This window comes from Gouania willdenowi, chromosome 16 (assembly GCF_900634775.1).
Source record: "Gouania willdenowi chromosome 16, fGouWil2.1, whole genome shotgun sequence".
In the NCBI taxonomy this organism is placed as follows: Eukaryota; Metazoa; Chordata; class Actinopteri; order Blenniiformes; family Gobiesocidae; genus Gouania; species Gouania willdenowi.
In genome coordinates, this window is record NC_041059.1 from 25,723,757 (window position 1) to 25,751,645 (window position 27,889).

At 38.5% G+C, this 27,889-nt stretch overlaps 1 protein-coding gene across 1 annotated transcript in view; it reads right to left on the reverse strand.

The window, feature by feature from the left end:
- Window positions 1-27,889, reverse strand: part of bckdhb (branched chain keto acid dehydrogenase E1 subunit beta) — a 58,703-nt gene that overhangs the window by 22,259 nt on the left and 8,555 nt on the right. Inside the window, exons 4-8 of the mRNA XM_028471587.1 lie at window positions 26,303-26,436; window positions 23,870-24,025; window positions 18,122-18,230; window positions 9,431-9,528; window positions 6,326-6,436 (exon numbers count right to left, since the gene is read on the reverse strand). Coding sequence (XP_028327388.1) covers window positions 6,326-6,436; window positions 9,431-9,528; window positions 18,122-18,230; window positions 23,870-24,025; window positions 26,303-26,436 — 608 coding nt within the window. The remainder of the gene's footprint in view (window positions 1-6,325; window positions 6,437-9,430; window positions 9,529-18,121; window positions 18,231-23,869; window positions 24,026-26,302; window positions 26,437-27,889) is intronic.

Sequence of the window (27,889 nt, forward strand, 5' to 3'; positions counted from 1 at the left end):
AACGCAGAAGGATATGCGTAGCTACGGCATTGACGTGATGAAGAAACAGAAATTGCACCTGAAATTGAACTTTTGAAGTGAACTCAATGGTCCATCTCAACCACTGCTTAGAAGACGCTTTAGTGCTCAGATATATTGAAATACGTCTACACCGCAGAAACATTGGCCCTTTTCCAGACAAGTGCGTGCTGATCACGCTTTTTGTCTGCGTCATAACATCCAAACAAAAGACCTAAAAGTACATTTTTGATTTTCAGCCAAAAGTTTTCATTGGCCAAATTTTTGGTCAATCGCTAATATTTACTTTCTCATGCGGGCTGAACGAATGCTTCAAAGAGCCAATTTTGGCCCCCGGACCTTGAGTTTGACATATGTTATTTTACTATAAAGTAAAAAGTCTTTTGTGCATGTTTTCAATTTAAAAAACAGCTTCAGATCAATTCCCCACACTGACAATTACACTGAAAGCACCACTGACCACATTCTACAAGACAAGAACATGATGGACTTTGTGAGGAGTGGAAAAAGCTGGTAATTCCTCAAGTCCATTTAGTAGTTTTTTCCACCTGAGTGGATGACAAACATATCAGAGGGCACCGTGTTCTTTCTGGCTCCCAGCTGCTTCCACATGTTTACCTGCTGTCTTTGACTGGGGATACATGTCGTAGATAGAAACCATTAAGTAAGAGTGAAGTGTGTGAGCACAGTTGTGATAAAAAGGTCTTATCTGTACAGGGAGTCAACAGTCTCCAAAGCACTCAGAACACACATTATGTTATTACTTCCATGAAATACAGATGTTGTTGCAATTTCCTCCCTCTACACCCTTTCTACATCTCTTTCTCCTTCTGTAACCAGTACATACTGCATTGGCTTGAAATGCTGGAATAATATCCTAGATTTGCGCAAAGATTTGACATATTGGTCCACGGCGTGTCCTAAATCGGCTCGTAGTGCATGCATTTTGAAGGGTTCATGAGATTTAGTTGCATTGTGGAAGTTGCATTCCTAGTTGAGCTCAGATGCAGATAGTTCCACTGCCGTTTGTAAGAAATCAAAACTACATTGATGTGTCAAAATTGTGGCAGGGTAACTCACATGGAAGCCAGCAAGAAGTTTTTAAGCTGCCTGTTCAGTTGTTTCTGAGTCACACTTCACTTTAATTCGCAATAGCAGTAATTTAATGTAGATTAGATGTTTCTGCTTTCTGAAGCGGAACAATTAGAGTCAAATGTTTTTGTAGAACTCAGTTTACTGTTTTTGCACAGTGAACTGTAGTAGTCATGCAGCCGCATGCCCATAAAGTCAAAATTAACTTTCCTTCTAATGGTTAGTTTTTAGAATTTTATCGGAGCAGTCAATGTCGATTAAGTAGAAATTGTCTTGGTTCTATCCATAGTTTTAGTGATTTTCTAAAAAAAAATACAAGACTTGGAATTTTATTTACATGTTCATAAAGAAAACAACACCAATGATGCAGTAATAGAAAATGTTTCTATAAATAAAAAGACATTACACTCAAGACTGTTCTTTGGGAGCAAAAACTGTCTATTGAAACTGGCTTTTCTCAAATTTTGGCTGTGCTGTGAGGGGTGATATTATGCAGTGAATCACAAATTGCCAAGAAACATTTATTATGAGATAAAAGTGAGGGAAAAACATTACATTGACATATTTCCACAAGAGACTAGTAAAATGAAAGAACAAACTTAAAGAACTTTTGAACTTTTTCATTGATGAAACAACCTAAGAAAGATGGATTCATTAAGTGGGACTTTCCTGTATTATTTTACTTCATTTTGGAGCCAGTAGGCTTTTTATTACCAAGACTGTTGAATAAAACTTTTTAAAAAAACATCAATTGGAACAGTTTTATGACTGTTAAACTGTGCAAATCAACAAATGAAATGTAATCAGGTTCATCAGAAAGGTACCATGAGATCAAGTGGTTACGAGTAGGCTTGGGTAAGATACTATCCTTACAACAACATCATAAGTGGAACTTTGGTATTGTGCACTTCATACGGTATCGTTCCATCTGTGTGGGAAAAATATATTTATGCCAACTTGGCAATAGCATGAAAGCCCTGCATGTGAGATCAGGTATGAAGCATAAAGGCATGTGTGCTTCTGTGGGATGTAACTTCTCAGACCACATGTAATGAACCAATGACTGTATTATTAACCAGCCCTTGTGAGACATTACACTGGCCGGATCTGGAGACTGGAAAACCTTACAATCAGGCTGACTCACCAGCAGTGGACTGATAGATCATTGGGAACCACATACTCACACTAGACTGAGGCCCAAGTCTATTTTACTTGGCTGATGCCAGATTGATTAGAACATGGAAATCCTGGCTGAAAGCTCATCAGAAAAACAATAAAAAACGTTATATGGCAGTAAGTAGAGCAGCTCCCTATCTCGTTTGGGACCTGGTCCAAACATAAACCTTGGTTCACAACTCAGAACATTCAACATAAGCAGTGGAATAACTCTCAATGTCATGTCTTTGGAGCCTTTGGTCTGGCAAGCGTAACCTGGCCAGTATGTAACTCGATTTAACATTAACGTTACATACATGCAGAGACAGAGAGATGCGCAAAGAAGATGCAATCCAATTGGCTGCCAGTAGTTGGTGCCAGTTTTTTAGTATTAAAAAAAAAAAGAAAGATATTTCAAAAGCATTACCTTTAAAACTCTACCTCACTACATCTGCTTTGTACTTTTTGTTGTCAGCTTTGGAAAGACCAAAAAAAAAGTTTTTCATCACTCATTAAAAACATTGAACGCTATAAGCAAACCACTGCTTGCTGCCGATAAAAAGTTTGGCTATACTGGCAACTGGTTGTGCCTGGGGGAGATTTAGAGCGAAACACATTGCTGGCTCCGCAGCTGCAGCTCTACTGATTCTCCAACTTTTTAAGCTTTACCAGAATTCGGCCGCTGTGTGGTATTCAGTAGTTACATGGTGAATGGACTTGATTTACAGTATTTAGCACTGCATCCCTACACTGAAGTAGTCCCAAAGCGCTTTACATATCAGCTCATTCACACACCATTGGGACAGAACTGCCATGCAAGGCGCTAGTCGACCACTGGGAGCAACTTAGGGTTCAGTGTCTTGCCCAAAGACACTTCGAACCATAGACAGGTATAGACTGGGATCGATCCCCCAACCTATCGATCAGAAGACAACCCTTCTACCAAGGCTGCACATTTTTATTGTGACAGTGAATTTCTCAACTTTTCAAGATTCTGAACAAACCTATGTTTACATTGTTAAACTTCCTTAGGCATGCATCTTCACTGAATCAGTAACTGTATATAGAAAAAGCTGAAATTTTGGAAAGTTCCAATTACAAACCTTTCATTGATCATTTGTTTACACTCCAACAAACTAGAACACACAAAAACAGGCTTAAACTAAACACAATAAACACATGTCACGCATTGCAGAAAAGAGGGAGCAAACAGCAGAAGCTACAAATGAACAATGGTAGTCTTACAAAAGCCATCTCTATGCTCCGCCTGCAGCTTCTTTTAAATATTATAGGAACACAATGTTGTATTCATGTAATTCAGCACCTTTTATTTGTCGTGACTTTGTGTTACATAAGCTTTCCACATTTGTTTCCATTCTGCGTAAGACCCATCCGGCTATCTGCGTGTCTGCTTCAGATTCATTTACAGATAAAAGCCAAAACATGTGTTCTTGCGCATTAATCTAAGTGATAATTGTCATTATTTCGACTGAAATGAATTGTGCCTCTGCTGAAATTCGATAAGAGCTTGATTAAAGCACTGTAACTGTGTTCAGCTGACTGACAGGGACACTAAAAGATTGTTTTTCCCTTCACTGAAAAACAATCAACACTCGTGGGATGCCAGTGTGTCTGTGTAGTGCAAAAACAAACTGCCAAATATGAAACAGAAACTGGGAGTTTATGTGTGTTTGTAATGTATGGTAGTGGGGAAAGTGGTTTGTGTGGTTGACAGATGTTATTTGGGTCTTTGGTTGGAGGAAAGGCATAGCGAGATGCAACTGATATGCAGGAGTTTCTAAGGCTGGCAGTGAGGCTACTAAGCAGCATATAAACACCTTATTCAATTTCATGTTAGTTGTTTTTTATGGGATGGGGGGGGAAAAAGAATGTTTCTGACTATGGCTCACTTTGACCTAGAAGCTGCCCAAAACAGCACTGAATTAATCCCATTTCCAATGCTTATCCTGTTCTATTACCTCAGTTTTATCCAGTTTGGTTATGAGCACGGTTAACCAAAATCGCCAACAAAGAAATATGATTCTGCAAAAAATCCTAAGGGCTTTATAATAGACAGTCATAATAAACCAGATTTGGATATTAAACTGCAAACGGCAAGCACAATGACACGGCAAAACATCTGGTGATATTTTCAAGGCACATTTGCAAAGTGGTGGGGAGGAAGCATAATCACAGTTCTTCTCCTACTGTCGAGCTCCATGCCTTTAGAGCACACCTTTGATTTGCTCTTGAAAACAGCATTCTGCAGCTGGTCGCCAAGTGGTTTAGTCTACCGACACTCGACATGGGTGTGCAGGAAGGAATCTTTCCCTACCATTATTCCCCAAACTGTCTTGCGCCATGCTCCTACCCCAAACTCAAAGTAAATAAAGATGGAAACTCGACTGGAAAGCAAGGTCCCTTCACAAAGCTCTCCCAAATTAAATATTTTGTTTTGGTGAGTGCCATAGGCTGAGTAAGGATGAGGAGACTAACAGTCAACCCTTGCCAGCAGTGGAAGAAATGCTGTTTAGTCAAGCACTAAAAAGGAAGCACACTGTCTAGTAGAACATTGCCTCCCATTGGGCCACATTAGACACTAAAAGCAAAAAGATGCATATAAAAAAGCCTTCCTCGAAGAATGGTCGACGGACCACTGGTGGTGCTCAAACAACCCGCAGTGGTTCGTTAGTTTATTGTGCAAATATATTTTTAAAACTATTATCAGTAATTTAAATTAAAAGTGATTCGCAAACTGTTTCCAATCAACTCCAAGCTATGTTAATTTAAAAATTGAGTTAGTGATGAGGGTAACCTTTTTTGCAACACGGCCTCGTAGCTACGCATGTGTGCTGAAGATCCTCTGAAAATAGATCGGTGGGTCAAGACGGGATCAATGAAAATAAAAAGAAATGGAAACATCGTCCTGATTAATGTGTGATGCTTCGAGTGGTTCATCCACAGCTACAAGTGAGTTTAAGTTAACTCACTCACCACCATTGACGTACATATACGTCAGTTCAAATCCGAACATTCACTGCCATTGACGGATATGTACGTCAATTGTGTTTTTTCACTGGGGTTGCTAGGAAATACTGTGGCGGAGGTCCCTCATCAATATCTAAGCTGCAGGGTGATGTAGTGACCAACTGGTGCCCTGAAGGTGGCAGCAGCGCATTTTGTGATGACAGATTAGCCACTGATGCTACCATTAGCTAAGGAGGAAGAAGCAGGGACAAGGGAGATTGTGGCACTATGAAGTAATATTGTTGAAGTATCCAGCAGCTCACAGCACCACATACTAACACAGAACGTGTGTGGACCTGAGTGGATTATTGATAATGTTGTGATCGTGAGATAAAACCACCAACTAACCGGGCCAAACGGGTCATCTCTGCATGTCAGGAGGAAGAGGAAGTTACGTTGGTGTGATTGACGGGGGGAGGAGACACAAAATACTGTAGGCAAAACATTCAACTGCGAGCCAGATAGCAAAATAATAATCATTTTGCCATCAAAAGCCTTGTCTCAGTGTTTTTTGTTTTTTTTTATTCTACATTTTTTTATTAAACCAATGTTGAGGTGTTTTTGGTGTCAATAAAGCAAAAAAAAATTAACTCCAATGTCACTGAGAGGATTTTTTTTTTTTTTTTTTTAGAAAAAAGGCCTTTTTCTCAGCTTTTTGTTCTGAAACTGAAGATTTGTGTGAAACTTGCTCTATTCAACTGCTGGTTACGTTAGAACTAAACAAACTAAAAACATTTTTTTCTGATGAAAGTAGGAGACTTTAGTCTTTCAGAATCTGGTGTCAGATTTCAGATAGTCATAGTACAAAATATTCTGTCAAAATCAGTCAAAATGCTCTAAAATGGCTGGCACTGAGGGTGGGTATAAATTCTGAAAATGGCTGGCACTGAATGAGTTAATATTATTTATATAATTATAAATTATATACAGTAAATGATGATATATTTTATTAATTTGCAATACACTGTTGGAGTAACAAACATATATTGTTTTTTTTATATTTGTAAGCTTATCATCTTTACACGTCTATTACCTTGCACACTGTTTCAACATCCCAGGGCAGGATGGTTTGGAGATCGATGACCTCGCAGGAAACCCCCAGTTTCTCCTGAGCCATGTCCGCCACCTCCTTCATCACATGGATCTGAAAGAGAGGAGGAAATGACTGAAAGCTATCTGATATTAGCAATTCTTACAGCGTTCTACACCAACATTGAATTATACCATCTTTTTTCAAATTGTTATATTCAGCTTACATAGACTTGTCCTTAAAAATGAGGCATCTCTAAAAGGACATGCACACATGTATGAATGCATGTTAAATTAATTAATTTGCTTTTACCATGTCATATCAACAGTCTACTTCATTTAACTGCCTTTATTATGTAAAGCACCTTGTATTTCAAATATTACATTGCAGAATTACATAAACAAATAAAATAAACATGGGAGATATGTAAAACATATGTTATAAGTGCAATACGGGAGCAGGCAAGATGACATGAACATAAATGTCATCAAATAAAACATTATACTACATTTACGATTTGAATGGCATTGCTGAACCTTGAGCATGAAAAAGAGAACATCTTTTTTCTTTGCTTTTTATAAATAAAGAACTTTATTAATGTTTTAAAATATGTGATCACAAATTTTAGAAGCTATTTTATGAGATTTGAAGAAGAATAGCTCAGATTTTAATTTTTTTCAGAAAAAAGTAGTTTTTTTTAAACATTATTTTTTTCCACTTTGTCACAATTGGGGTCGTGGGGGATAAGGGCTGAGATTTTCTCATTCTTTAAAGTGGGGTAGAGCAGAAAAAGTTTGGGAATCACTGAAAATAAACTATTACAAAGACACTAAATGTGTTAATTTTTCTTTTATGACTCTAAAACACACTATACTTGAACTCCAATTGATTTGTAAATATAAATGTTCTAAATGATAGTAATAATTGTGATGGGTCACACAGAATATGCAACCGAGATCTAAATGATCTGCTACAGCATTCAGCAGTGAAAGCTTAACTGTTAGAGAGAAGGCAATGTGTTGTGTGTTTTATTGTTTTAATTCTCTGACTACCAGGAGAGGTAGATGGGGAAGGTTAAAGACAACACCAGTCAATACAACACATGAAATCATATTGAAAAGTGCTCCTCATAGGGTCATTCAAATGTCTTTTTGAGACGGTTTAATTACAGAGCATAACTTTGAGGTATATGTGCAAAACATTAACATCACTTATATTTCAGATACTGCCTATTACTAATAACTAGAGAAGTTGTACAAATATTGCTCTTAACACTGCACTTGGCAATTGATGGGAAAATCTGCAAAAAAAGAAGCAACCCCAATGACATTCCTCTTAAGTAATATATGAAACATAAACTTTAATAAAACTTCATAATGTTTATTCAGATAAAGTATTTTTAGTGCAGAGCAGGTGCTCAGGTGATGAAATCACAGGGATTTATACTACTTCATTGCACTGCAAAGTTGCTATAATGTCAAAACGGATCTATTGGGTAAACTGAAAGCACCAATTTCAACATCAAAACAATACACTCGAAATCCATCAGCATTTGGGAATCTTCTGAAAAAGGCGGAGGCATAAATACATTTAGAAAAAACTAATAAGTATTCAAGTCAGTTTAAAAGGCACAACCCACTGCTTCATGTATCAAAGGAGAAGCATAATTGTCAGTGTGTGTTACTCAGTAAATGCTATACTCTCAGAGAAAGACATCGGTAACAGAAGGAAGAAGACTTGCCATGTTTGGATGATTCAAATCTCATAGTGAAAAGTGAGCATTGCTCTTAAATCTATAGGGAGATATTTGTTTAAAAATGATTCACAAATAGATCCACAATTTCAAAATGCATTTTTTTTTAGATTTTCACGTGTTCTTCAGATTCTCCCATTTGTTGATACTTTTTATTTATTGGTATATTTATGTCTGATTCTCTGTGTGGTGGTAAATTTAATTACTATACACGATCATTTATTTGGCCAAAATGGTGCACTGGGGACTTATGCTATTTTTACTCTGTATATAAAATATAGCATCCCATACATCAAGAGAAGTGTCAAAAACATTTTTACTAACAAGTATTTTTGTCAAACCAAGAGTGTTAGTTTGATCAGCAGGAGGTAAATGAAGGCTGCAGTGATTGTAGTGACACTGTAGTGAAAACCAGTGATGTTAAATATTCTTGTAGCACCTGTTTTTGTACTGGTGAATTGAATTAATCTTCAACAGAGACTTCAATACTGCCTCCTAGTGCTGCGTTACATTTGTCTCAAAAATAAATGCACACACCAGCTGATCCACAAACGCACTTTGCTCAATCCAAAAGCACAATTCAAGCTTTACACGTGATAATTCATGATAAAATACACACACACAATTTACAAAACACATGTGTAAATTGTGAATATATTTGTGAATCTGGAAAAACACGTGAAAATCTGAAAAACATGTGAAAATTGTGAATCTATTTGTGATTATTTTTTAGACAAATCTCTCAAAAGAAGTAGTTGCTGTACTCATCTTTACAGACAGGGGCAGTAATAAAGAGGGGGGGGGGGGGCATTTCCAAAAGGAGAACAGCTCTTTTCATGACCTCACTGGAGAGTCCCAATTCTCTTTATTATACTGGCTTTGATAGAAGAGTGTTTTGTCCCCCCCCAAGTCATGCTGCAGGTACATTGCGCCCTGTATAAGCCTTTTAAAGTGGTGTGGTACAATCAAAGTCCTGAATGACACCTAGGGAGTTACAGGCACCTGTACATTAAGCTGAAGCAAAGAAACCTTCTTCAAAGAAAAGAAAGGCAACAATAGCAAGTGTGCAGCAAACGTGCTCACACAACGAGAGCCGGGAACAAGCCTCGGATGTAAAGATGTCTGGGCAGATACAGTCCCAGACTGCCAGCTGAGAGACCTTGTTCGGACAGTGGGGGGTAGTGCTGGACTTAAAGTTAATCCACAGCAGGCCTCAGGGGCTATTAACGTCCTCTAATGGAGACAAGCTTTATTTCTTCCTGCAGCCATGGAAAAACAGCCTAAGATAGATGACAACATGAGAGGCCTCATGTTGCCCACCGCTGGGCAGTTCTGTGATTAATGAAATGGCCTACCTGTGTTCCCCAGGCAACCAGGGTGACGTCACTTCCTTCCTGGAGAATTTCGGCCTGCGACAGTGGGATGATGTAGGGCTCCAGAGGGACCTGTTCCACTGTCAAACACACAAAATCAAACAATGAATGCAGGCTCACACGCTAAACAAACAAGCATCAATTCCTGAGTGTCTCCATTCATCCGCTAACTTATTACCCTGCATGCTTTACAGAGAAACATACAGTTATTACACAGAACATCAGAAAGCATACATTCTTACTGTTTAGGACTTTATAGAATAGAATAAAACAGAATAGAATATAAAAGAGTAGAATAGACGGGTATACTGATCCCCATAGGGGAAATTCACATGTTGCAACAACACAATAAAATAGCACACAGTAAGAATAAAAATAATTATCAACATAGAATAATAGTCCAAATATATGGCTTTGGACGAACATAAATTAGAAAAAAAAAAAAACATTTAAACCCGTCTTCATGCTTGTGAATGAGAACCTCAAATGCCACGAGCAGCAGTGAGCTTTTATAACACCATGTAATACATGATCTAATGACAGCACTCACCATCAGTGGGTCCACAGCCCTGATTTATCCCGATAGTAAATCATTGGCGGGATGGGAGATAATTAATCAAAGAAGTGACATTAACAGAACACCAGTCCACAGTTGGGGGGGGGCTTAGCAACCAGCCATTCTCTTGGAATGTATTTTGTTGGTGATCACACAATTAAAGACATTACTTGACAATCCGTTAAGATAAAAGACTTTGCATCATTTCGTCTGTACTGCTAATTAGGCAGTAGGAAAAAAATCAGATACAAAGCACATAATGTCAAAATGTAGCACTTCTTCTTCTCATATCCATTGTAACGTCACAGAATGCTGAAATATATTAGATAGGAAAGAACTTTTCCATTATTAGATGGTCACAATTAAGGAAACATACAAATTACGAAGGCTCTTGATGTGAAACCTTAAAAAAATGGCTTCCTTGTCCCTTACAATTCTACGGGAAACCATTTGGAAAAAAAAAAAAAAAAAAAAAAACTGAGGCCATTCTCTATTACATCAACATGAAGCGTTCTAGTGAATCAGATGTAACTCCTGGTTTAAGCATCCAGACCAGACCAGACAGAAAATTGGCCAATTGAGTGGAATATGGGCATTTTTTTTTCATAATGTTAAATTGAATTCTGAAAACTAGGTTATGGTTAAATAAGTACAATCTCAGGCCACACAAAACAGAATGACCTCAATGGGACCAAAGCGAGGTTTTTTGTCCTCTGCGGCACAGAAATAGCAAGAACACTGCAATTAAATACATGACTTCATAATCCAGGCAGAAATCATTACAAAACATTTGCCTGAGAGTAGCTTGCTCAGTACAACCATGGGGGAAAAACCTAAACACTTTGTCTGCTTCCAGTCACTCTCTGTGTGAAGCAGATGAGTGAAAAGTGCAGCTTGTAGACGAAAAGCAATACCCTGTCTGAATCAGTGCCACAGTCAGGTTTCTGTCACAATCTGACAATTTTGCTTCCAGTACTGCATTATTCCAAGTTCAAGTTTGAAAGGATGTCAGGAGAAATAAATGTTTTCAAATAAAAAGTCTCAGCCAGTCATGACCAGGCAGCAAAAGCTGCAACCTATAAGTATTTTAAATGCAGGCCAGTTCAAGCACAACCAAGAGCGGCTTATTATGTTACTAAGCCTAGGACGATTATCGATAAATCAATTAATTGCACAAAAGTTTTAGAACACCAGACTTTTTCCAGTTACTGAAAATGATTCAGTTTATTGTGTCATTGCACTCTGAAATGAAAGCATAGAACAAATCAGCAATTTGAGGTGAAAAAGAAATCATGGAATCAATTTATAATTTATAGACCAAAATGTATTCTAAACTTATGACTCAAAGTAATCACCTTTGGCAGATATAACAGCTGAACACACTCGTGGCATTCATTCAAGAAAAGTTGGAACACCTGTAGGAATTAGTAGCACCAGCTTTTAAGGCTGATTCAACCTTCATTGTTGCAAAACAGCTTTAAATTGTTAACCCACTTTGTGTTCCCTGAAAAAGGCCTATTTTGTATAATTCTGAAAAGTACATTATTTATTAGAAAAAGCCCGATGTCAGTATTAGATGTCAGTCTTTTTACTGATTTAGTATTTGTTACGGTTACGTTTATTCAAACAAAGTTTATCAGGTCATTTTGATCTCCTGACATGTTTCGACTGTCAACTGCCAGTCTTCCTTAGAGGTGATTGCTTTGATGTATCCGCACGAGTTCTCTCATAAGGAAAGCATCAAAGCATCTTCTGATCTTGACAGTCAAAACATGTCAGGAGATGAAGAATTCCTGAAAAACCTTGTCTGAATAAATTAAACCTTAACATATATTTAAGAAAACAACAGGCAACATTACCTTGCTGGAATTATGATTTAGTATTCTATCAGGTTAAATGCCTACGACAAGCCATGTACCGGTAATGTCTGTTCTATAATAATAATAATAATGCATTGGATTTTATATTGTGCTTTATCATAGACACTCAAAGCGCTTTACAGAATTAAGGCATTATTCTTTCACTCCACACTTAGTGGTGGTAAGCTACTATTGTAGCCACAGCTGCCCTGGGGCAGACTGACGGAAGCGAGGCTGCCATAGTGCCATTGGCCCCTCCGACCACCACCAACACTCACTCACACACAACATTCATACTAGGCAATGTGGGTAAAGTGTCTTGCCCAAGGACACAATGACAGATACCACAGCAGCAATGAGTCTTTTCCCAGGCAATCGATGAAACCTATGCCACATACAAACCATGAAGTTTGATATCAGTTCACGCTGTGAAAACTATCTAATCAAGATAAATAAATCAGATTACAGTTTTCATCATTGCTAAATGCTGTGATTGTGGAAACCTGATCGCCCCTACCTCCCTGCTGGGGCTGTACAGACGCAGACAGAAATTCAAAGGAAAAAACACCTGTTACACCACTTCCAACTATTGAGTTTAGTTGCTCCTGGTTCTCTTAAATTGTTAATCTAAGATGAAAACTAAAAGCTTGGATCAATAGAGCAAGAATTTATGTCAGTTTAATAACTCGTATAACGATGCACACACACACACAAAAACACAACCCTAAAAATGTCTTTAAAACAAACCCGCCACATAGTGTATACTGTATGTGCGAGTATAAACCGCTCACAAGTTCTGTGGTTTGCAAATTCTGCAATCAAACATCTGGCTTTTATCGAAGCCGTAAAACAAATAAATGACAGGCTTTCCCCTGACGAGGCAACATTGGCCAGTTTGAGACGTGTCTTTCATTACTGTAATACCCTTAAATATGCTCAAGGACCACATTACTGTCTTAAATCATGAATATTGAGTGGTTACTAGAACTGCAACCAACTCTGTTTGAAAGGGTTGCCAGCGAGTTGTTGAGGTAATCTTTAGGCCGCTGGCCACCTTTTGGTACAACACTGCCATACTGACTGTTGTTTTTGCTCAGCTATGGTTGCACAGCAGACAGAGAAGAGAACCCAGACATACATGATCAATACATCACAACCCTTTAAAACTGCTTCACACTGATCATCTCACACTTTTTGCACTGATGTATATTGTGACGCTTTCATGCCCTTCACCTCTGATCGAGAAAATATTCTGTGTATTGCCTATAGATACAGTGCATCCAGAAAGTAATGACAGTGCTTCACTTTTCTACATTCTGTTATGTTACAACCTCATTCCAAATTATATTAAATTACCGGTAATCTCTGTCCTCAAAATTCTACAAAAAAATACCCCAGAATGACATTGTGAAAGTTTGTTTTTTTTCCGTTTTTTTTTTTCTTTTTCCAATTTGTAAAAAACAGAAAACTAAGAAATCCCAGCCTTTGCTTAATACTTTGTTGATCCACCTTTGGCAGCAATAACAGCCATAAATCTTTTTGAATATGACGCCACAAGCTTAGCACACCAATCTTTAGGCAGTTTGGCCCATTCTTCTTTGCAGTACTTCTCAAGCTCATCAAGTTGGATGAGAGACGTCTGTGAACAGCCATTTTCAGGTCTCTCCAGGGATGTCTAATGGGATTCCAGTCTGGACTCAGACTGGGCCTCTCCAGGACATTCACAGAGTGGTTGTGAAGCCACTCCTATGAGATCTTAGCTGTGTGCTTTGGGTCATTGTCCTACAGAAAAATGAACCATCGCCCCAGTCCGAGGTCTAGAGTGCTCTGGAGCAGGTTTTCTTCCAGGATGTCTCTGTACTTTGGTGCATTCATATTTCCCTCTATCCTGATTAGTCTGTCAGTTCCTGCTGCTGAAAAACTTCCCCATCACATTATGCTGCCACCACCTTGCTTCACTGTAGGGATGGTATTTGGTTTGGTTACCTCCAAACATGATGCCTGGCACTAACACCAAAGAGTCCAATCTTTGCCCAATCTGACCAGAAAATTCTGTTTGTCATGGTCTGAGAGTCCTTTAGGTGACATTTGACAAACTCCAGATGGGCTGCCATGCACCTTTTAATAAGGATTGGCTTTCTTCTGGCCACTCCACCAAAAAGGCCTGTTTAGTGGATTGCTGCAGAGATGGTCATCCTTCTGGAAGGTTCTCCTCTCTCCACAGAGGAGCTCTGACAGAGTGACCATCAGGTTCTTGGTCACCTCCCTGACTAAGGCCCTTCTAAGGCGCTTTGGTGGTTCCAAACGTCCTCCATTTCTAAAAGATGGAGGACACTGTGCTCACTGGGTCCTTCAAAGCAGCAGGAATTTTTCTGTATCCATCCCTAGATTTGTGCCTCACAACAATCCTGTCTCAGAGGTCTACAGACAATTCATTTGACTTCATGCTTGGTGTTTGCACTCTGACATGTACTGTCAACTGTGGGACCTTTATGTGGACAGGTGTCTGTAAAATGGTAAATGGACTTGATTTAAATCAGAATCAGAATCAGAATCAGAATCAGAAATGTTTTATTTGCCATGTACAGTTTTGAGGACAGTACAAGGAATTTGACTTGGTGGTTGGTGCACAAAACAAGCAACAAAAAGAAATAAAAGAAATAAAAAAAAAAAAACAGAACAACAAAGCACAACCCAGCAACAATAATAATAATAATAATGATAAATATAAAGGATGAGGGATAAATAAAGGATAGATAGAGAATAAAGGATAAATAGGATAATATAAATATAAATATATATATACAGTGCAGCAGGTATCAAGCTGGTGGAGGTGGTGATCGGGTGTGGGGGGGGGGGGGGGGGGGGGGGGGGGGGGGGGGGGGGGGGGGGGGGGGGGGGGGGTAGTGGGGGGGGGGGGGGGGGGGGGGGGGGGGGGGGGTTCAGGTGGGTGACTTGGGGTGTGTTCATGTGGATGGTGGCAGAGGGAAAGAAGCTGTTTTTGTGTCTGGAGGTTCTGGTCCTGATGGACCGAAACCTCCTACCAGAAGGGAGAGATTGAAACAGTTTATGACCGGGGTGGGAGGGGTCGGCCACAATCTTTCCTGCACGCCTCAAAATCCTGGAGGCGTACAGGTCCTGGAGGGAGGGCAGATTGCAGCCGATGACCTTCTCTGCAGAGTGGATGATACGCTGCAGTCTGGCCTTGTCCTTGGCCGTAGCTGCAGCGTACCAGATGGTGATGGAGGAGCAGAGGATGGACTGGATGATGGAGCTGTAGAAGTTCACCATCATCTTTGTTGGCAGACTGAACTTCTTCAGCTGCCGCAAAAAGTACATCCTCTGCTGAGCTTTTTTGATAAGGGAGCTGATGTTCAGCTCCCACTTGAGGTCCTGAGTGATGATGGTCCCCAGGAAGCAGAAGTACTCTACAGAGCTCACTGTAGAGTCTCCCAGGGTGAGGGGGGTGAGGGGGGCTGGGTTTCTTCCTGAAGTCTGCTATCATCTCCACTGTCTTTAAAGCATTGAGCTCCAGGTTGTTCTGGCTGCACCAGGACACCAGCCGGTCTGTCTCCCACCTGTAGTCGGACTCGTCTCCATCAGCGATGAGACCGATGATGGTCGTGTCGTCTGCAAACTCAGGAGTTTGACCGACTGGTGAGGGGAGGTGCAGCTGTTGGTGTACAGGGAGAAGAGCAGAGGAGAAAGAACACAGCCCTGAGGAGATCCAGTGCTGATGGTCCGGGGAGCAGAGATGGTTTTTCCCAGCTTCACGTGCTGCTTCCTGTCAGACAGGAAGTCTGTGATCCACCTGCAGGTGGAGTCTGGCACGTTCAGCTGGGAAAGCTTGTCCTGAAGGAGAGCTGGGATTATTGTATTAAAAGCAGAGCTGAAGTCCACAAACAGGATCCTGGCGTAGGAGCCTGGGGAGTCCAGGTGCTGGAGGATGAAGTGGAGAGCCAGGTTTACAGCATCGTCTACTGACCTGTTGGATCTATAGGCAAACTGCAGGGGGTCCAGGTGGGGGTCGGTGATGTCCTTGATGTGGGAGAGCATGAGGCGTTCAAAGGACTTCATGACCACAGATGTCAGAGCGATGGGTCTGTAGTCATTAAGTCCTGTGATCCTCAGCTTTTTAGGGACAGGAACGATGGTGGAGGCCTTAAAACAGGCTGGTACGGTGCATGTCTCCAGTGAGGTGTTAAAAATGTCTGTGAACACTGGAGACAGCTGATCAGCACAGTGCTTCAAGGTAGAGGGAGAGACAGAGTCCGGTCCACAAGCCTTACGGGGGTGTTGTCTCCTGAAAAGTCTATTCACATCTCTCTCTTTGATGGAGAAAGGTGTCTCTGTAGGAGGGGGGGAGGAGGGGGGGAAGATAGGGGAGAGAGCCTCTGTAGGCAGCTGGGGTGAAACTGTAGCTTTGATGTGGGGGGTGAAGGTGTTGGAGTGAGGCTGGTCAGAGGTGTGAGGGGGGTTGGAGTCAGGTCTGTCCCATTGTCTGTCAAATCTACAATAGAACTCATTCAGACTGTTGGCCAGGCAGAGGTCGTTAGCAGCAGCAGGGGCTCTGGGCTTGTAGTTTGTAATTTGCCTGAGCCCTCTCCAGACAGAAGCCGAGTCATTTGCAGAGAACTGATATTGTAGCTTCTCTGAGTACAAACGTTTGGCTTTTCTCACCTCCTTTTCAAACGTGTACTTCGACTCTCTGTAAATAGCGCTTTATCACCACACTGAAGCAGTCTCAAAGCGCTTTACATATCAGCTCATTCACCCAATCACTCTCACATTCACACACCAGTGGGACAGGACTGCCATGCAAGGCGTGAGTCGACCACTGGGAGCAACTTAGGGTTCAGTGTCTTGCCCGAGGACACTTCGACACATAGTCAGGTACTGGGATACCTTATTAATCGGAATGGGTTCAGGAAATTGGCCATGATGTGTGCCTTTCCAAATCATGTCAAACAATCTGAATTGACCACAGGTGGACTCCAATTAAGCTGTAGAAACCTCTCTAGGATAATCAGCAGAAACAGGAGGCAACTGAGCACAACATTGAGCTTCATGGCAAAGGCTGTTGAATACATAAGTAAATGTGATTTTTTGGTTTTAATATTTTTCACAAATTTGCAAAAATCAAGGAAAAAAAAACAGTTTCCCATTGTCATTATGGGGTATTTTGTGTAGAATTTGGAGGAATTAGATTAATCTAATATGATTTGGAATAAGGCTGTAACATAAAAAAAATTGGAAAAAGTGAAGCACTGTGAATACTTTCCAGATGCACTGTTTACTGTATGTATGTAGGGATGCACCCAATATTCAGCCACCGACTATATTCGGCTGAATATTGCCAAAAAAGCAACATCCGGCCTTCGGTTTTGAGAGTTAAAAGCAAGGCCGAATAGTGACGCAATGACACCATCAAACAATGGACAGTGATTTAGAGTCGGAAAAGTGTGTGAACATTGCTGCAGAACCCGCAGCAGCAGCTCCTTTCCGCACACACACACCGCAGACTCTCTCCTTACCACTCTCCTTCGTCCGTCACCGCGTAAAAGTTGGAAGCCGTTAAATTCCACAACCGAGTCCATTGTTAGTGCTGTGAGCCACGAATCTGTACACTTCTGTTTAGATATATGGCAATAAAGTATAATATATATTCTATATTAAACCGCAGTGTTGTTTTAGCTGTTAGATGGTTGGAGAGGGAGGAGCTCACATTCTAGGAGGCGTGTTAGGTGACAAAACCTGCCAACATAGGCAAAATCTAACTGTCCCGTTTAAAGCTGACTTTTTACAAAATGAGGAATAACAAGGGATGGAGGAAACAGAACTTTTTCCACTTTGTCCCTCTGAATGAGGCTAAAGGAATGTATATCGCTGTATCAAAACCATCATAAAGTGATTTTTTCATCATACCTCCCCATTAATGCACTTTAGTTTTTTTTGGAATACATGTTTTGTTTTATTTGAGGGCCTAATATAAATGAAAAACTTTGTTGTGCTTTTTTTGAAAAGCAAAGGCGACTGGAATATTTAAAAATGTCATAATATTCAATAAACATTTACTTTCTTTAAAAAAACATGTCTAAAAATGTATTCTGCACTATTTAAAAAAACAGTGATAAACTTAACAACCACATTCGATATTCGGCCAAGCGTTTATAATTTATTCAGCTTCGGCCTCAAATTTTCATTTTGGTGCATCCCTAGATGTATGTATACCCTGAATGTAGCAAAATGTAATCTTACCTGCTGCTCTGTACATGATCTTTGGCTCAAAGAAAATGCAAGGATTGTTGTCAGCAATGCAGGAGAGCAGCAGCCCTTTGGCCTGCACTGGACTTCGAGGGATGACCACCTGAGCAACACAAAACACTCAGTCAAAACAATATACACATGGTGCCTAAAGGGGCTTTTTCATTAAAGGTTACAAGGTCAAAATCTCAAATAATCTGTAAATAACATTTAAAAGCACAATTACAGGCAGTTTTTAAGTCTACGAAGATAATTACAAAGACTCGTCTGAAACGTCACAACCATCCATGTGGAGGAAGGGGAAAATATAGGAAATAAAATCTATTAAAATTAACATGATCTTCCAGAAAGAGGAAGGCATATTTTATATGCTCTGTAAATAAAGCGTATGGATAATGATGAATAGTAAATGGAATACGATGCCATACATACTCAAGGTATTCAAATGCCTGAATGCAGTTTGCAGATCACCAAATCAGGGAAATGTAAAAAACGTGACTAAATTCAAAAGATTTTCAACACATAAATAGAATCAGTGGGCCGTAAAGAGTATTTATTTTGTCTGCATATGTCGTCAAAGGTGAACATTATTATTAAGTGTAATCTTTTTGCAACAACTATTGTTTGTTCTGGCAAAACAAAACAAAAAAAAAGAAAGTAAGAAGACGTTATATTGTTATTATTCAATTGTATCTAATAATATGTTATAATTGTATTTTAGCTTAAAGCTGCAGTATGTAAGTTTGTTTTGGCATCATTTGGTCAAAAATCCATAATCACCTTTGACAATAAACAGAGCATATGGCTCTGTTTATGAGGTTTAGAAATCCAGGAGCTGTTTTGGGGCATTACTATTGACTACACATTGATACATGCATTTATGTCAGAGTCTCTAAAACATATACGCAAAACTCTCCAATAACACAAGATAATGTCCCTACATTTGTCAGTGGTCTTTATTGAGGAAAAAAGTGGCTAAGAGCTCCACAGTTGTGTGCATTCAGAGGACACTGGTGAATTTGAAACAGGGAGGGGAAGGGGGATCGTGGTTGATTCCATGCGAGTCTCATGACTGTAGATACTGCAGCTTTAATTGTGACAGTCACAAAGAAATAAAGAAAAAAAATCAGGGGGCATTAATTTCAATAAGGTATTAACAAGTATAATGCCAACATTGGAACCAGTATCACAATATAAAAATACAAAAGGAGGTTTTATTTTTATACACAGTTTTGTAAATGGCAGCAGTCAAGAAGATAAAGAAGCACCAAAGACGAGGATTGACCATCAAACAACAATATCAACCCACAGATGTTTATTTTGATTTTATTATTATCTTTTCTAATGAAGCCCACAGTGATGATCAGAATATAAGCAGCACAGACACTCAAAAGGTACAGCATTATATTTCTAGTGGTAATTTAGCAGCTTTCACAGTAGACTTGAACTATTACTGAGACAAAACAATTTTTTTAGTTACTTATAGTCACCTTTTTTTTTTTTTTTTTTCAAGCACATTTTTTCTGCCTGAGAAACGTGAGAATAAAATGTTCACACTCGCCGTTGTTTTCTTTTGGTAAACATTTGCTACTAGTTTCACCACTGACTCCTCCTTCTCTGAGTAACTAGATTTAATAGTGGAAGTGAGAGGGGGCGGAGCACAGTGGGCTGTGGAGCTAAAATGATACCAAGTGGCTCGAAAGCATTGAACGAAAAAAATTGCATCGACCGATATTCTTAATCGCTTTAATGTTAGAATTATTTCAGCCCTAATGACATGCATTACCTCTTCTTTCTGTAGCATTGCTACTGTGTGAGACATTTGGATGGAAAACCTGCAAATGATGAGTAAAATCTGTGTATTATGTTTGGATTACTCAAGCCTGTCAGACTGTGTTGGGTTGAGACCCTCCACTGGAGATAGAAAGCAGAAAGATTAACATTTATCAGTCTGACCTTTGCAGAAATACAACCTGTTTACTGCTCCGCAGCAATGCTTACCCACACTGGATGAAGTGTAGCCGTAAACTGAACCGTTCTTGTTTGGCACATAAGAAAAGCTTGATGATGACATGCAGATGTATGCTCAGTGGAAAAGGAAGGATCATATACCTGACATTTCACAAGGAACTTGTTTACTTTGAATACTTGCTGGTGATTCTCAGAGACATTATCAGCATTGGTACTGGGCTTTATGAGCAGTTAAGATAAATGATTTTATTCCTCAGGCAACGTAAACACATTTAGGAGAATCTCTTTCTTCTGTCACAAATCTCAACCTCACAAATGCAAGCATAAACAATGAGCATAATGTTTACACTACTTTATATAACTACACGCTTATTGTGTCCAGCTGCTAACCCGCTGCAGCCCTCGGCTTTTTTTCATCTTCAGGTCTTCATACATCTTACTGGGGAAAATGATCAGCTTTTATAAAACATTCATGCTTCAACTTGGTTGATTTAAAAAAAAAAGCTACAAAAGAAAAAATCTGTGACATTATTCTGGTAAATCCAAATATTTCCTGAAATTGTGAGTGGGAACTAGGGGTGAGTATTGGCAAGGATGTTGCAATACAATACGTATCACGATACGATAGTTAAATGAAGTTGCTGTATATGTTTATCAGAAGATTTTGATCATTCAGAGAACAAATTGAGTCAAAACTATTGGCTTCAAAACATCCTATTTATTATTCATTATTAGTGTTTTTGCACATTTACACACTGCCATCATAAAATAAAGTGCAACAAGTTTATTTTCACTGAAACTACAGTGTAGAAGTCTCAAAGTAACCATGACAACATAATGACGGCATTGTAACAACTGTAATTGAGAACATTAAGGAAAAATCACCCTGAGTTACTGACAATGCACAAAAATGAGAAAAAATCATTTATCCTATTGTGTCAGTTTAAACACTGATCTGAACAGACTATATGAAAATAAAATGTCTGTATAACCATTAATATTGCAGGCATTACACACTGACAATATAAAATCAAGTGCATCAAATAACCATTGCAACACATTGAAAGCATTGTAACCACTGAAATATTGCATAAATACACAAAAATATTGATTAAATATTAAAAATAAATAAATAAAAAAATAAAAAAAATAGATTTAAAATCGGCACCCAAAAAACTGCGCTACATCGTGAAATCGATTTAGTTTTTTTCACACCCCTAGTGGAAACACACCTTAAAATTAGATCCAAATGTCATGTGTTAAGTTGCTACTGTAGCATTTAAAATGTGCGCCATAACACTATTTACAACTGCAAAGCCGACACTCCTCATGCAGTTATGTTATAAAAGCTTTGTGTACACAATAAAAACACTGTCAAGATTTACACTCTAATAAAGTTATGATGTGAGGGGGGAACTAACTGTCTAAAGCCAGGAGTAAATGACACTTTAAAAGCCAATTTCAGTGAATGCAGACAAACACCTTCACTGTTACACTTGTTGTGCAATGTATGGAACCCAGGGTGCCCATTTCATTTTTTTTATTTGCCCATAATGCATTGGAAACATTTCATCAAATTACTTTAAAGAGAAAATATATAAAGAAGATTAAACAATATCTAATGTTTAAGGCTTAATAAAAAGACAACGCTTTGTGAAAGACATTGAGGACAAACATTTAAAACAAATGTAAAACACTTCATTTATTTAATTTTAAGTTGAGTTTTTCACTATGGATTGAAGATTCTTCCATTTTTTGATCTGGTTACAAATCCAAGACACAAAAAAGATTTTTCCAAGCAAATAATGACCTTATTTAAATTGATACAATTTTATTTATTTCAATGTTTTCTTTAAAAAAAAAAAAAGTATTTACGCAACAAATATGCAATGTGAAAAAGAGTAGGATGCATGATAACCTGAAACTCAGCCCACGACCCCCAAATTACAGGTGCCAGAGACATAAACATGGAAGAACATTCATAAGGAGATGGCCATAAGGGGGAATAAAGGGGAGAGATTTTTGGAGCCAATCCATAAAGTCAGAAAAATGATGGTCCAATGTTCTATGAATCTGTGACAACCACATTTATTTATTTATCTGAATAATATCCACCGTTATACAAGCAGTTTAGTATTATTTGCACCCTAGTATTTCGTCATCTTAAAGATGTAAATCCTTGTTTTAATGAGAAATAAAATGGGTTAAAATGACAAAAATGGTGGAAAAGGTGGTGAAATGGGATTTTAAAAACCACAGAAATAGATGAAAAGTTTCAAATAAAGTGACCAAAAACAGACAAAAAAAAGTGCTAAAAAGGGTTCAAAGTGTCATTATTGGAACAATTAGTTTAAACTTCCAATTAATGGGCATGACAAAATGTGAATGTGGCTAAATTGGCAAGAATAAGAATGAAATATGGTTAAAAGAGGTTAAACTACAAGTGACAATAATGGGAGAACACATGCAACATTAGGTGGAAAAAGTGGTGGAAAGAGTTACTTTTTAAGTGCCGAAAATGTCTTGAAAGTGGAAAAAATGTGCAGAAAAGGCATTGAAATTTGATGGAGAAGTGGCACAAATGGCAATAATGTAGCAAAAATGCATTAAAAGGAGCAAATATATGGCAAGAAAAATGAGGAAAATTGGTTAAAATATGGCAAGTTAGGTGTAGTTAATTGTAAAATAAAATATGATTTCTGGCGACTCCCTCTCAGTGTCTCGCAACCCCAAATGGGGTCCTGACCCCAAGGTTGAGAACCCCTGTTCTAGAGAAACAAACCCCAAAAAACAGTGATTAAAGCTCTCTTCATGTTAATGGTAATTGCACTTCTTTACTGGAACAAAAACATCCTCATAACACTATTACACATGCTCCCTGACACCTACAATATTCAATGCTTTGTTTATTTTCATTTTACAAGACTTTCCTTCACTATGAGCAAAATATTATTCTGCTGCAGAAACATTACATGAGGACTTATTGTAAAATAGTTTTATATATTCCTCTAGGCTTTGTATGTGTTATGTGGAATGGTATAGTGCCACCAGACAGGCCTGGAACATTTACTGAAGAATATATATCCCATTAGTACTGCTCTCAGTAGATTAATGACTAAATCATCAAGTCTGATCTAGTTGAATTATAGGAAATCAGTGAGATATTTATCAACCATAACTTTATGTAAATCATTATCAGATATGAAATAAACTAGATTCAGCAACAGTGGTTTATATTAAACAGTAAAAACACTATTTTAGTCATGTTTGATTTTTATTTTATTTTATGTTATTGTTTTAAATAATTCCATTGTAAATGAGGAAATAATGAATTATATACAATAACACTAATGGAGTCACACATATGCACAAACATGTTTCATAAACTATAAGCCCATGAGCTCTGTGTAAATGTTATTACTGAAGCAGATTCTAGTGTTGATGTATTCAATTTATTTTGTGTTTGTAAGAAACCTGTTTACACTTTACTGTTTTGTTTATTTTTTATTTATTGTTTTTATTTGTCATAATCTGCCCCAAGCCAAATTTAAAAGACTGTCGCAACATGGGGCAAATAATTGTACGATTTGTCATCCGATTAGTCAATTATTTGTTTTAATAATCGATGACTAGTCGACGATTAAAAAATAGTTGTTCGTTGCAGCCCTAAATCTGTTCATAAGCAACTTTATAAAAACAACACAAATATTAGAATATCAAATAATAAAGACGGTTTTAGTAATAGTAATCTGTAGAGGCTGCAGGACTGACCTTTACTCCAGGGCAGTGTACAAAGAAGGCCTCTGGGCTTTGAGAGTGGTAAAGGGATCCGTGGCCGACACACCCCCATGGAGCCCGAATGGTGAGGTTCCCACAGTCGAAGAGGTTGCCAGAACGGTAGCGGTACTTGGCTGCTTCATTGACAATCTGGAAGTAATCAAAAGAGAAAATGATCAACGGGTGACGTGATGACGAAACTTTAAGCTTTTAAGCAGCGCAAATAACAGATTTAGTGGGAAGAACGGACTTAGCATTTCTAAAGCAAAAAGGTCATTAAAACATCACTCAACTTTGAATCTATTTTATGATGCGTTATTCCCTTTACAGATCAGGAAAACTCTTTGCTTTGGGGTCTAAAAGTATGTCTGTTGTAATTTGAGTACCCTTAAAAAAAAAAAACATCAGGCCGGCTATAAAGTTGAGGTGCTCAAAGCCTGTTGGATCAGCATCATTTTATGGGAGGGAGGAGGAGGAGGAGAAGAAGAAAGGAGAAGAAGAAGAAGAAGAAGAAGGAGAGAAGCAGAAGAGAGAAGAAGAGAAGAGGAGAAGAAGGAGAAGTGAAGAAGGAGAAGGCAGAAGGAGAGAGCGGAGAAGAAGGAGAAGGAGAAGGAGAAGGAGAAGAAGAAGGAGAAGAGAAGGAGAAGGAGAAGGAGAAGGCGAAGAAGAAGAAGAGAGCAGAGAAGGAGAAGCGAAGGAGAAGACGAGAAGAAGAAGAGAAGAAGAAAGAAGAAGAAGCAGAAGAAGAAGAAGAAGAAGAGAAGAAGAAGAAGAAGAAGAAGAAGAAGAAGAAGAAGAAGAAGAAGAAGAAGAAGAAGAAGAAGAAGAAGAAGAAGAAGAGCATTTTGTATCCTCCATGTTATAATATATTCAGTTTGATGCTGCCCTGATAAAACAGTATGGGACTCACATTTATCACTTAGATAGGGAAACTACGGGAACAACACCAGTGTCAACATGTATGCATCGTAAAGCAGTATCACTGTCTGCACTGCTAAGGTCACATTAATCTTCTGTGGAAAAAAAGGGGAAAGCAGGAGGCTGGGAAAAGCCTGCTGCTGGACTGTGACCAATGAAACATGATACATACAGTATTACGCTTTGTTCAAGAGGATATGCTAGGATCTGTTTGAGGAGCAAAGCAGAGCGGACTATAACTTTCCATCCCTGATTGAGCTGCTCAGAGCAGGACGTACACAGCACATTCAACCAGAAAGTTTTTATTTTTCATCCAATTCAACTGTTTCAAATCGATTTTGTATGTTCTTTGGTTCTGTGCTACTATGTAATCCCAGTGGTTAAATCTGAGCCAGATTTGGTAACTGTGATGAATAGAGACAATAAACTTTAAGTGTTCACAATGACTTTGTAATGTTAGTGAGTACTAGTTCTGCCCCAGCACTAACAGGGACTCCTACTGAACCACATTGGCACTAAAATCCTCAAAAGAACCTGCCTGGAGGTATTACAAGGTTATTTGCATAGTTCGTGACTAGGGGTGTGGCAGAAGCGGACTGACTGAAATCCCTCCCAACATGGCTAACAAATAACAACGCCTTCACAGTACAAAGCTGACGTTTGGAAGTACTTCAGCTTCCAACTTAAAGGGAGTGAAAACGAGCTTGATAAGGACAACGCCGTCTGCAAGATTTGCCTCGCTCTCGTGAAATATTGTGTGACAATATCTGAATACAGCAATATATCGCGATATTTTCTCGCACGATCGATTATCGATATGCTCGCGCTAAAAATCGATTTTTTTTTTTAAAACCTTTTCTGCTTTTTACTAAAATGTGCAGGTGGGTCTTCGAAGAAATGTTGTCACTGTTTGTTGAAGGAACCAATATATTGTTTACAGGAATATTGCACTATAATGGTGTCACTGGTAAGAAAGACCCTATGTTTTGTTTACAGAAAGCACTATTGGAGATACTTATTCATTTACATTGGTATGTTGACACTTATTTAGAGAAATGTCGCACTAAAATAGTGTCACTGTTCATAGGACACTTTTTAAATTTATTGTCTTTCAGAGATACAAAACAAAAATTGCATTTTTTCACTCAATCTTTTTTTTCTTGTTATATCATAGATTATCGAGTTCTGACCATTATATCGATAATCGCAGTATCGTCATATCGTGAGATAATAGTTATCGTGAGCTTTGTATCCTATCATGAGGTTACCACCCCTAGTGGAAACATGACTAACTTACGAGCTCACCTAGCAAGACATCAAGCTGAGGTGTTAGCAGAGAAACAGCCGCATCTCTACGTTTCATTTTGATATTAAATGGGTAGAATATCGCAATATATCATGATATCGTGATAATATCGTATTCTGACCCAAGTATCGTGATACGTATCATATTGAAAAATCCGTGCCAATACCCACCCCTATTTGTGACGTAGTAAATGAGTGGTTTACCTGGTCAAACGCAGGGTAGATGTAGTCAGCAAACTGGATCTCAGCAATGGCTGTGGCACCAGCACATGCAACGCCAATGCCAAATCCCACAATGCCTTGCTCACAGAGGGGAGTGTTGAAGACTCTGTCTTTACCTAGAGATGAAAATAAAAGAAAAATAAAACAGGAAAGAGGAGTTTGAAGTTAGTTTTTTGCCCTCTGCATTGTTCATGTATTCCTTATTCTGAATCACATTATTGCAGTGATTCTCAAACTGGGGGGTATGTTCCCTAGGAGAGCCCTGATGTCATGACACGACTAGGGGCACAAGAACGGTCTTGCTGAACATTAAGCATGAAAAATAGAAAAATAAATGTATTTTTTACACTCAAACATCTTTATTATTACTGTTATAATATGTAATTGCACATTTTATGTTATTTCTATGTGCTTTTCAGAAAAAGTCAATTTTTACATTTATCAAAAATGGTTACATTCATTTTGTTGAAATGGGGCACAACAGAAAAAGTTTGGGAACCACTGAATTATTGGATGGACTTTTCAGCATTACTACAGTTAGAAATAATCAATGTGATGTCCAAAGATTGAAAGAATCCATAGTTATCTTAAATTTAAACACATTTTTGCAAATGACAACATTATTTTTAAAAAGCTTTTTAAGACATATTATTAGAAAGAATAAAAAAGAAGATCAACAATTATACGAATTTTAAGACAGCAATAATACTGTATATAATATCTATATAATGGTATAGAATACATTAATATTCAATAAACAAAATAAAAGTTTCATATTGTGATAGAGAATATTACTCATTTATATATTGCCACACTAAATTGAATTGATTAAATTTGTGTCAGATATGAAATAGTAAAATATTAATATTAAATACATGTCATGTACATTCATGTGTATGTATGCATATGTGTGTATGTACGTATGTACTGTATGTTTGCAGTGAAACAAACCTCTGATGTACACACAACCTCTACAGAGCTTTAAAAATGAAAAGGAAAATATAAAGATAAAAAAAACACTTTCCCCCAAACTCCACCCTATAATCTGAAGCCGCAAGAGTTGCAAACTAAATTTGGGTTGTGACCGTTATTTTTGCCCTCATCCTTGTGTATTGGCTGAGCTGCTCTATTTCTGATCTTCTCAGTAGCAAAACATTGCCCTGACATGCCCTCGGTGCTCCTACATCTCAATTAACCACCACAGCCCCTCAAACCCAGAGAGGAATGAATAATTAAGTGATCAAACTTAACAGGCTCAACAGCTCAGACTGAGGCCGACCTCAAATATGCAGCCTGACGTGAAACTGACAGTACAGGACGCGAGTGGGTGCTTCTGTGTGTCATCAAAGTCAATCAGTAGCAAGTCAGCTAACGAGAGGAAAACTTCAACCCAGGGAGGTGGAAATAAACACACCCTTGTGCACATGACTCTAGAAAGCCAATTTGAAATAGACGTAGAGATGCTTTTATGGTTAGCGGTCTCACATCGGCACAGCGTTCGAAGGAAAAATAAATTTCGAGCTGAATTTTTAATACCATTGGAAATGTGCAAAATCGTGGTCATGGAAA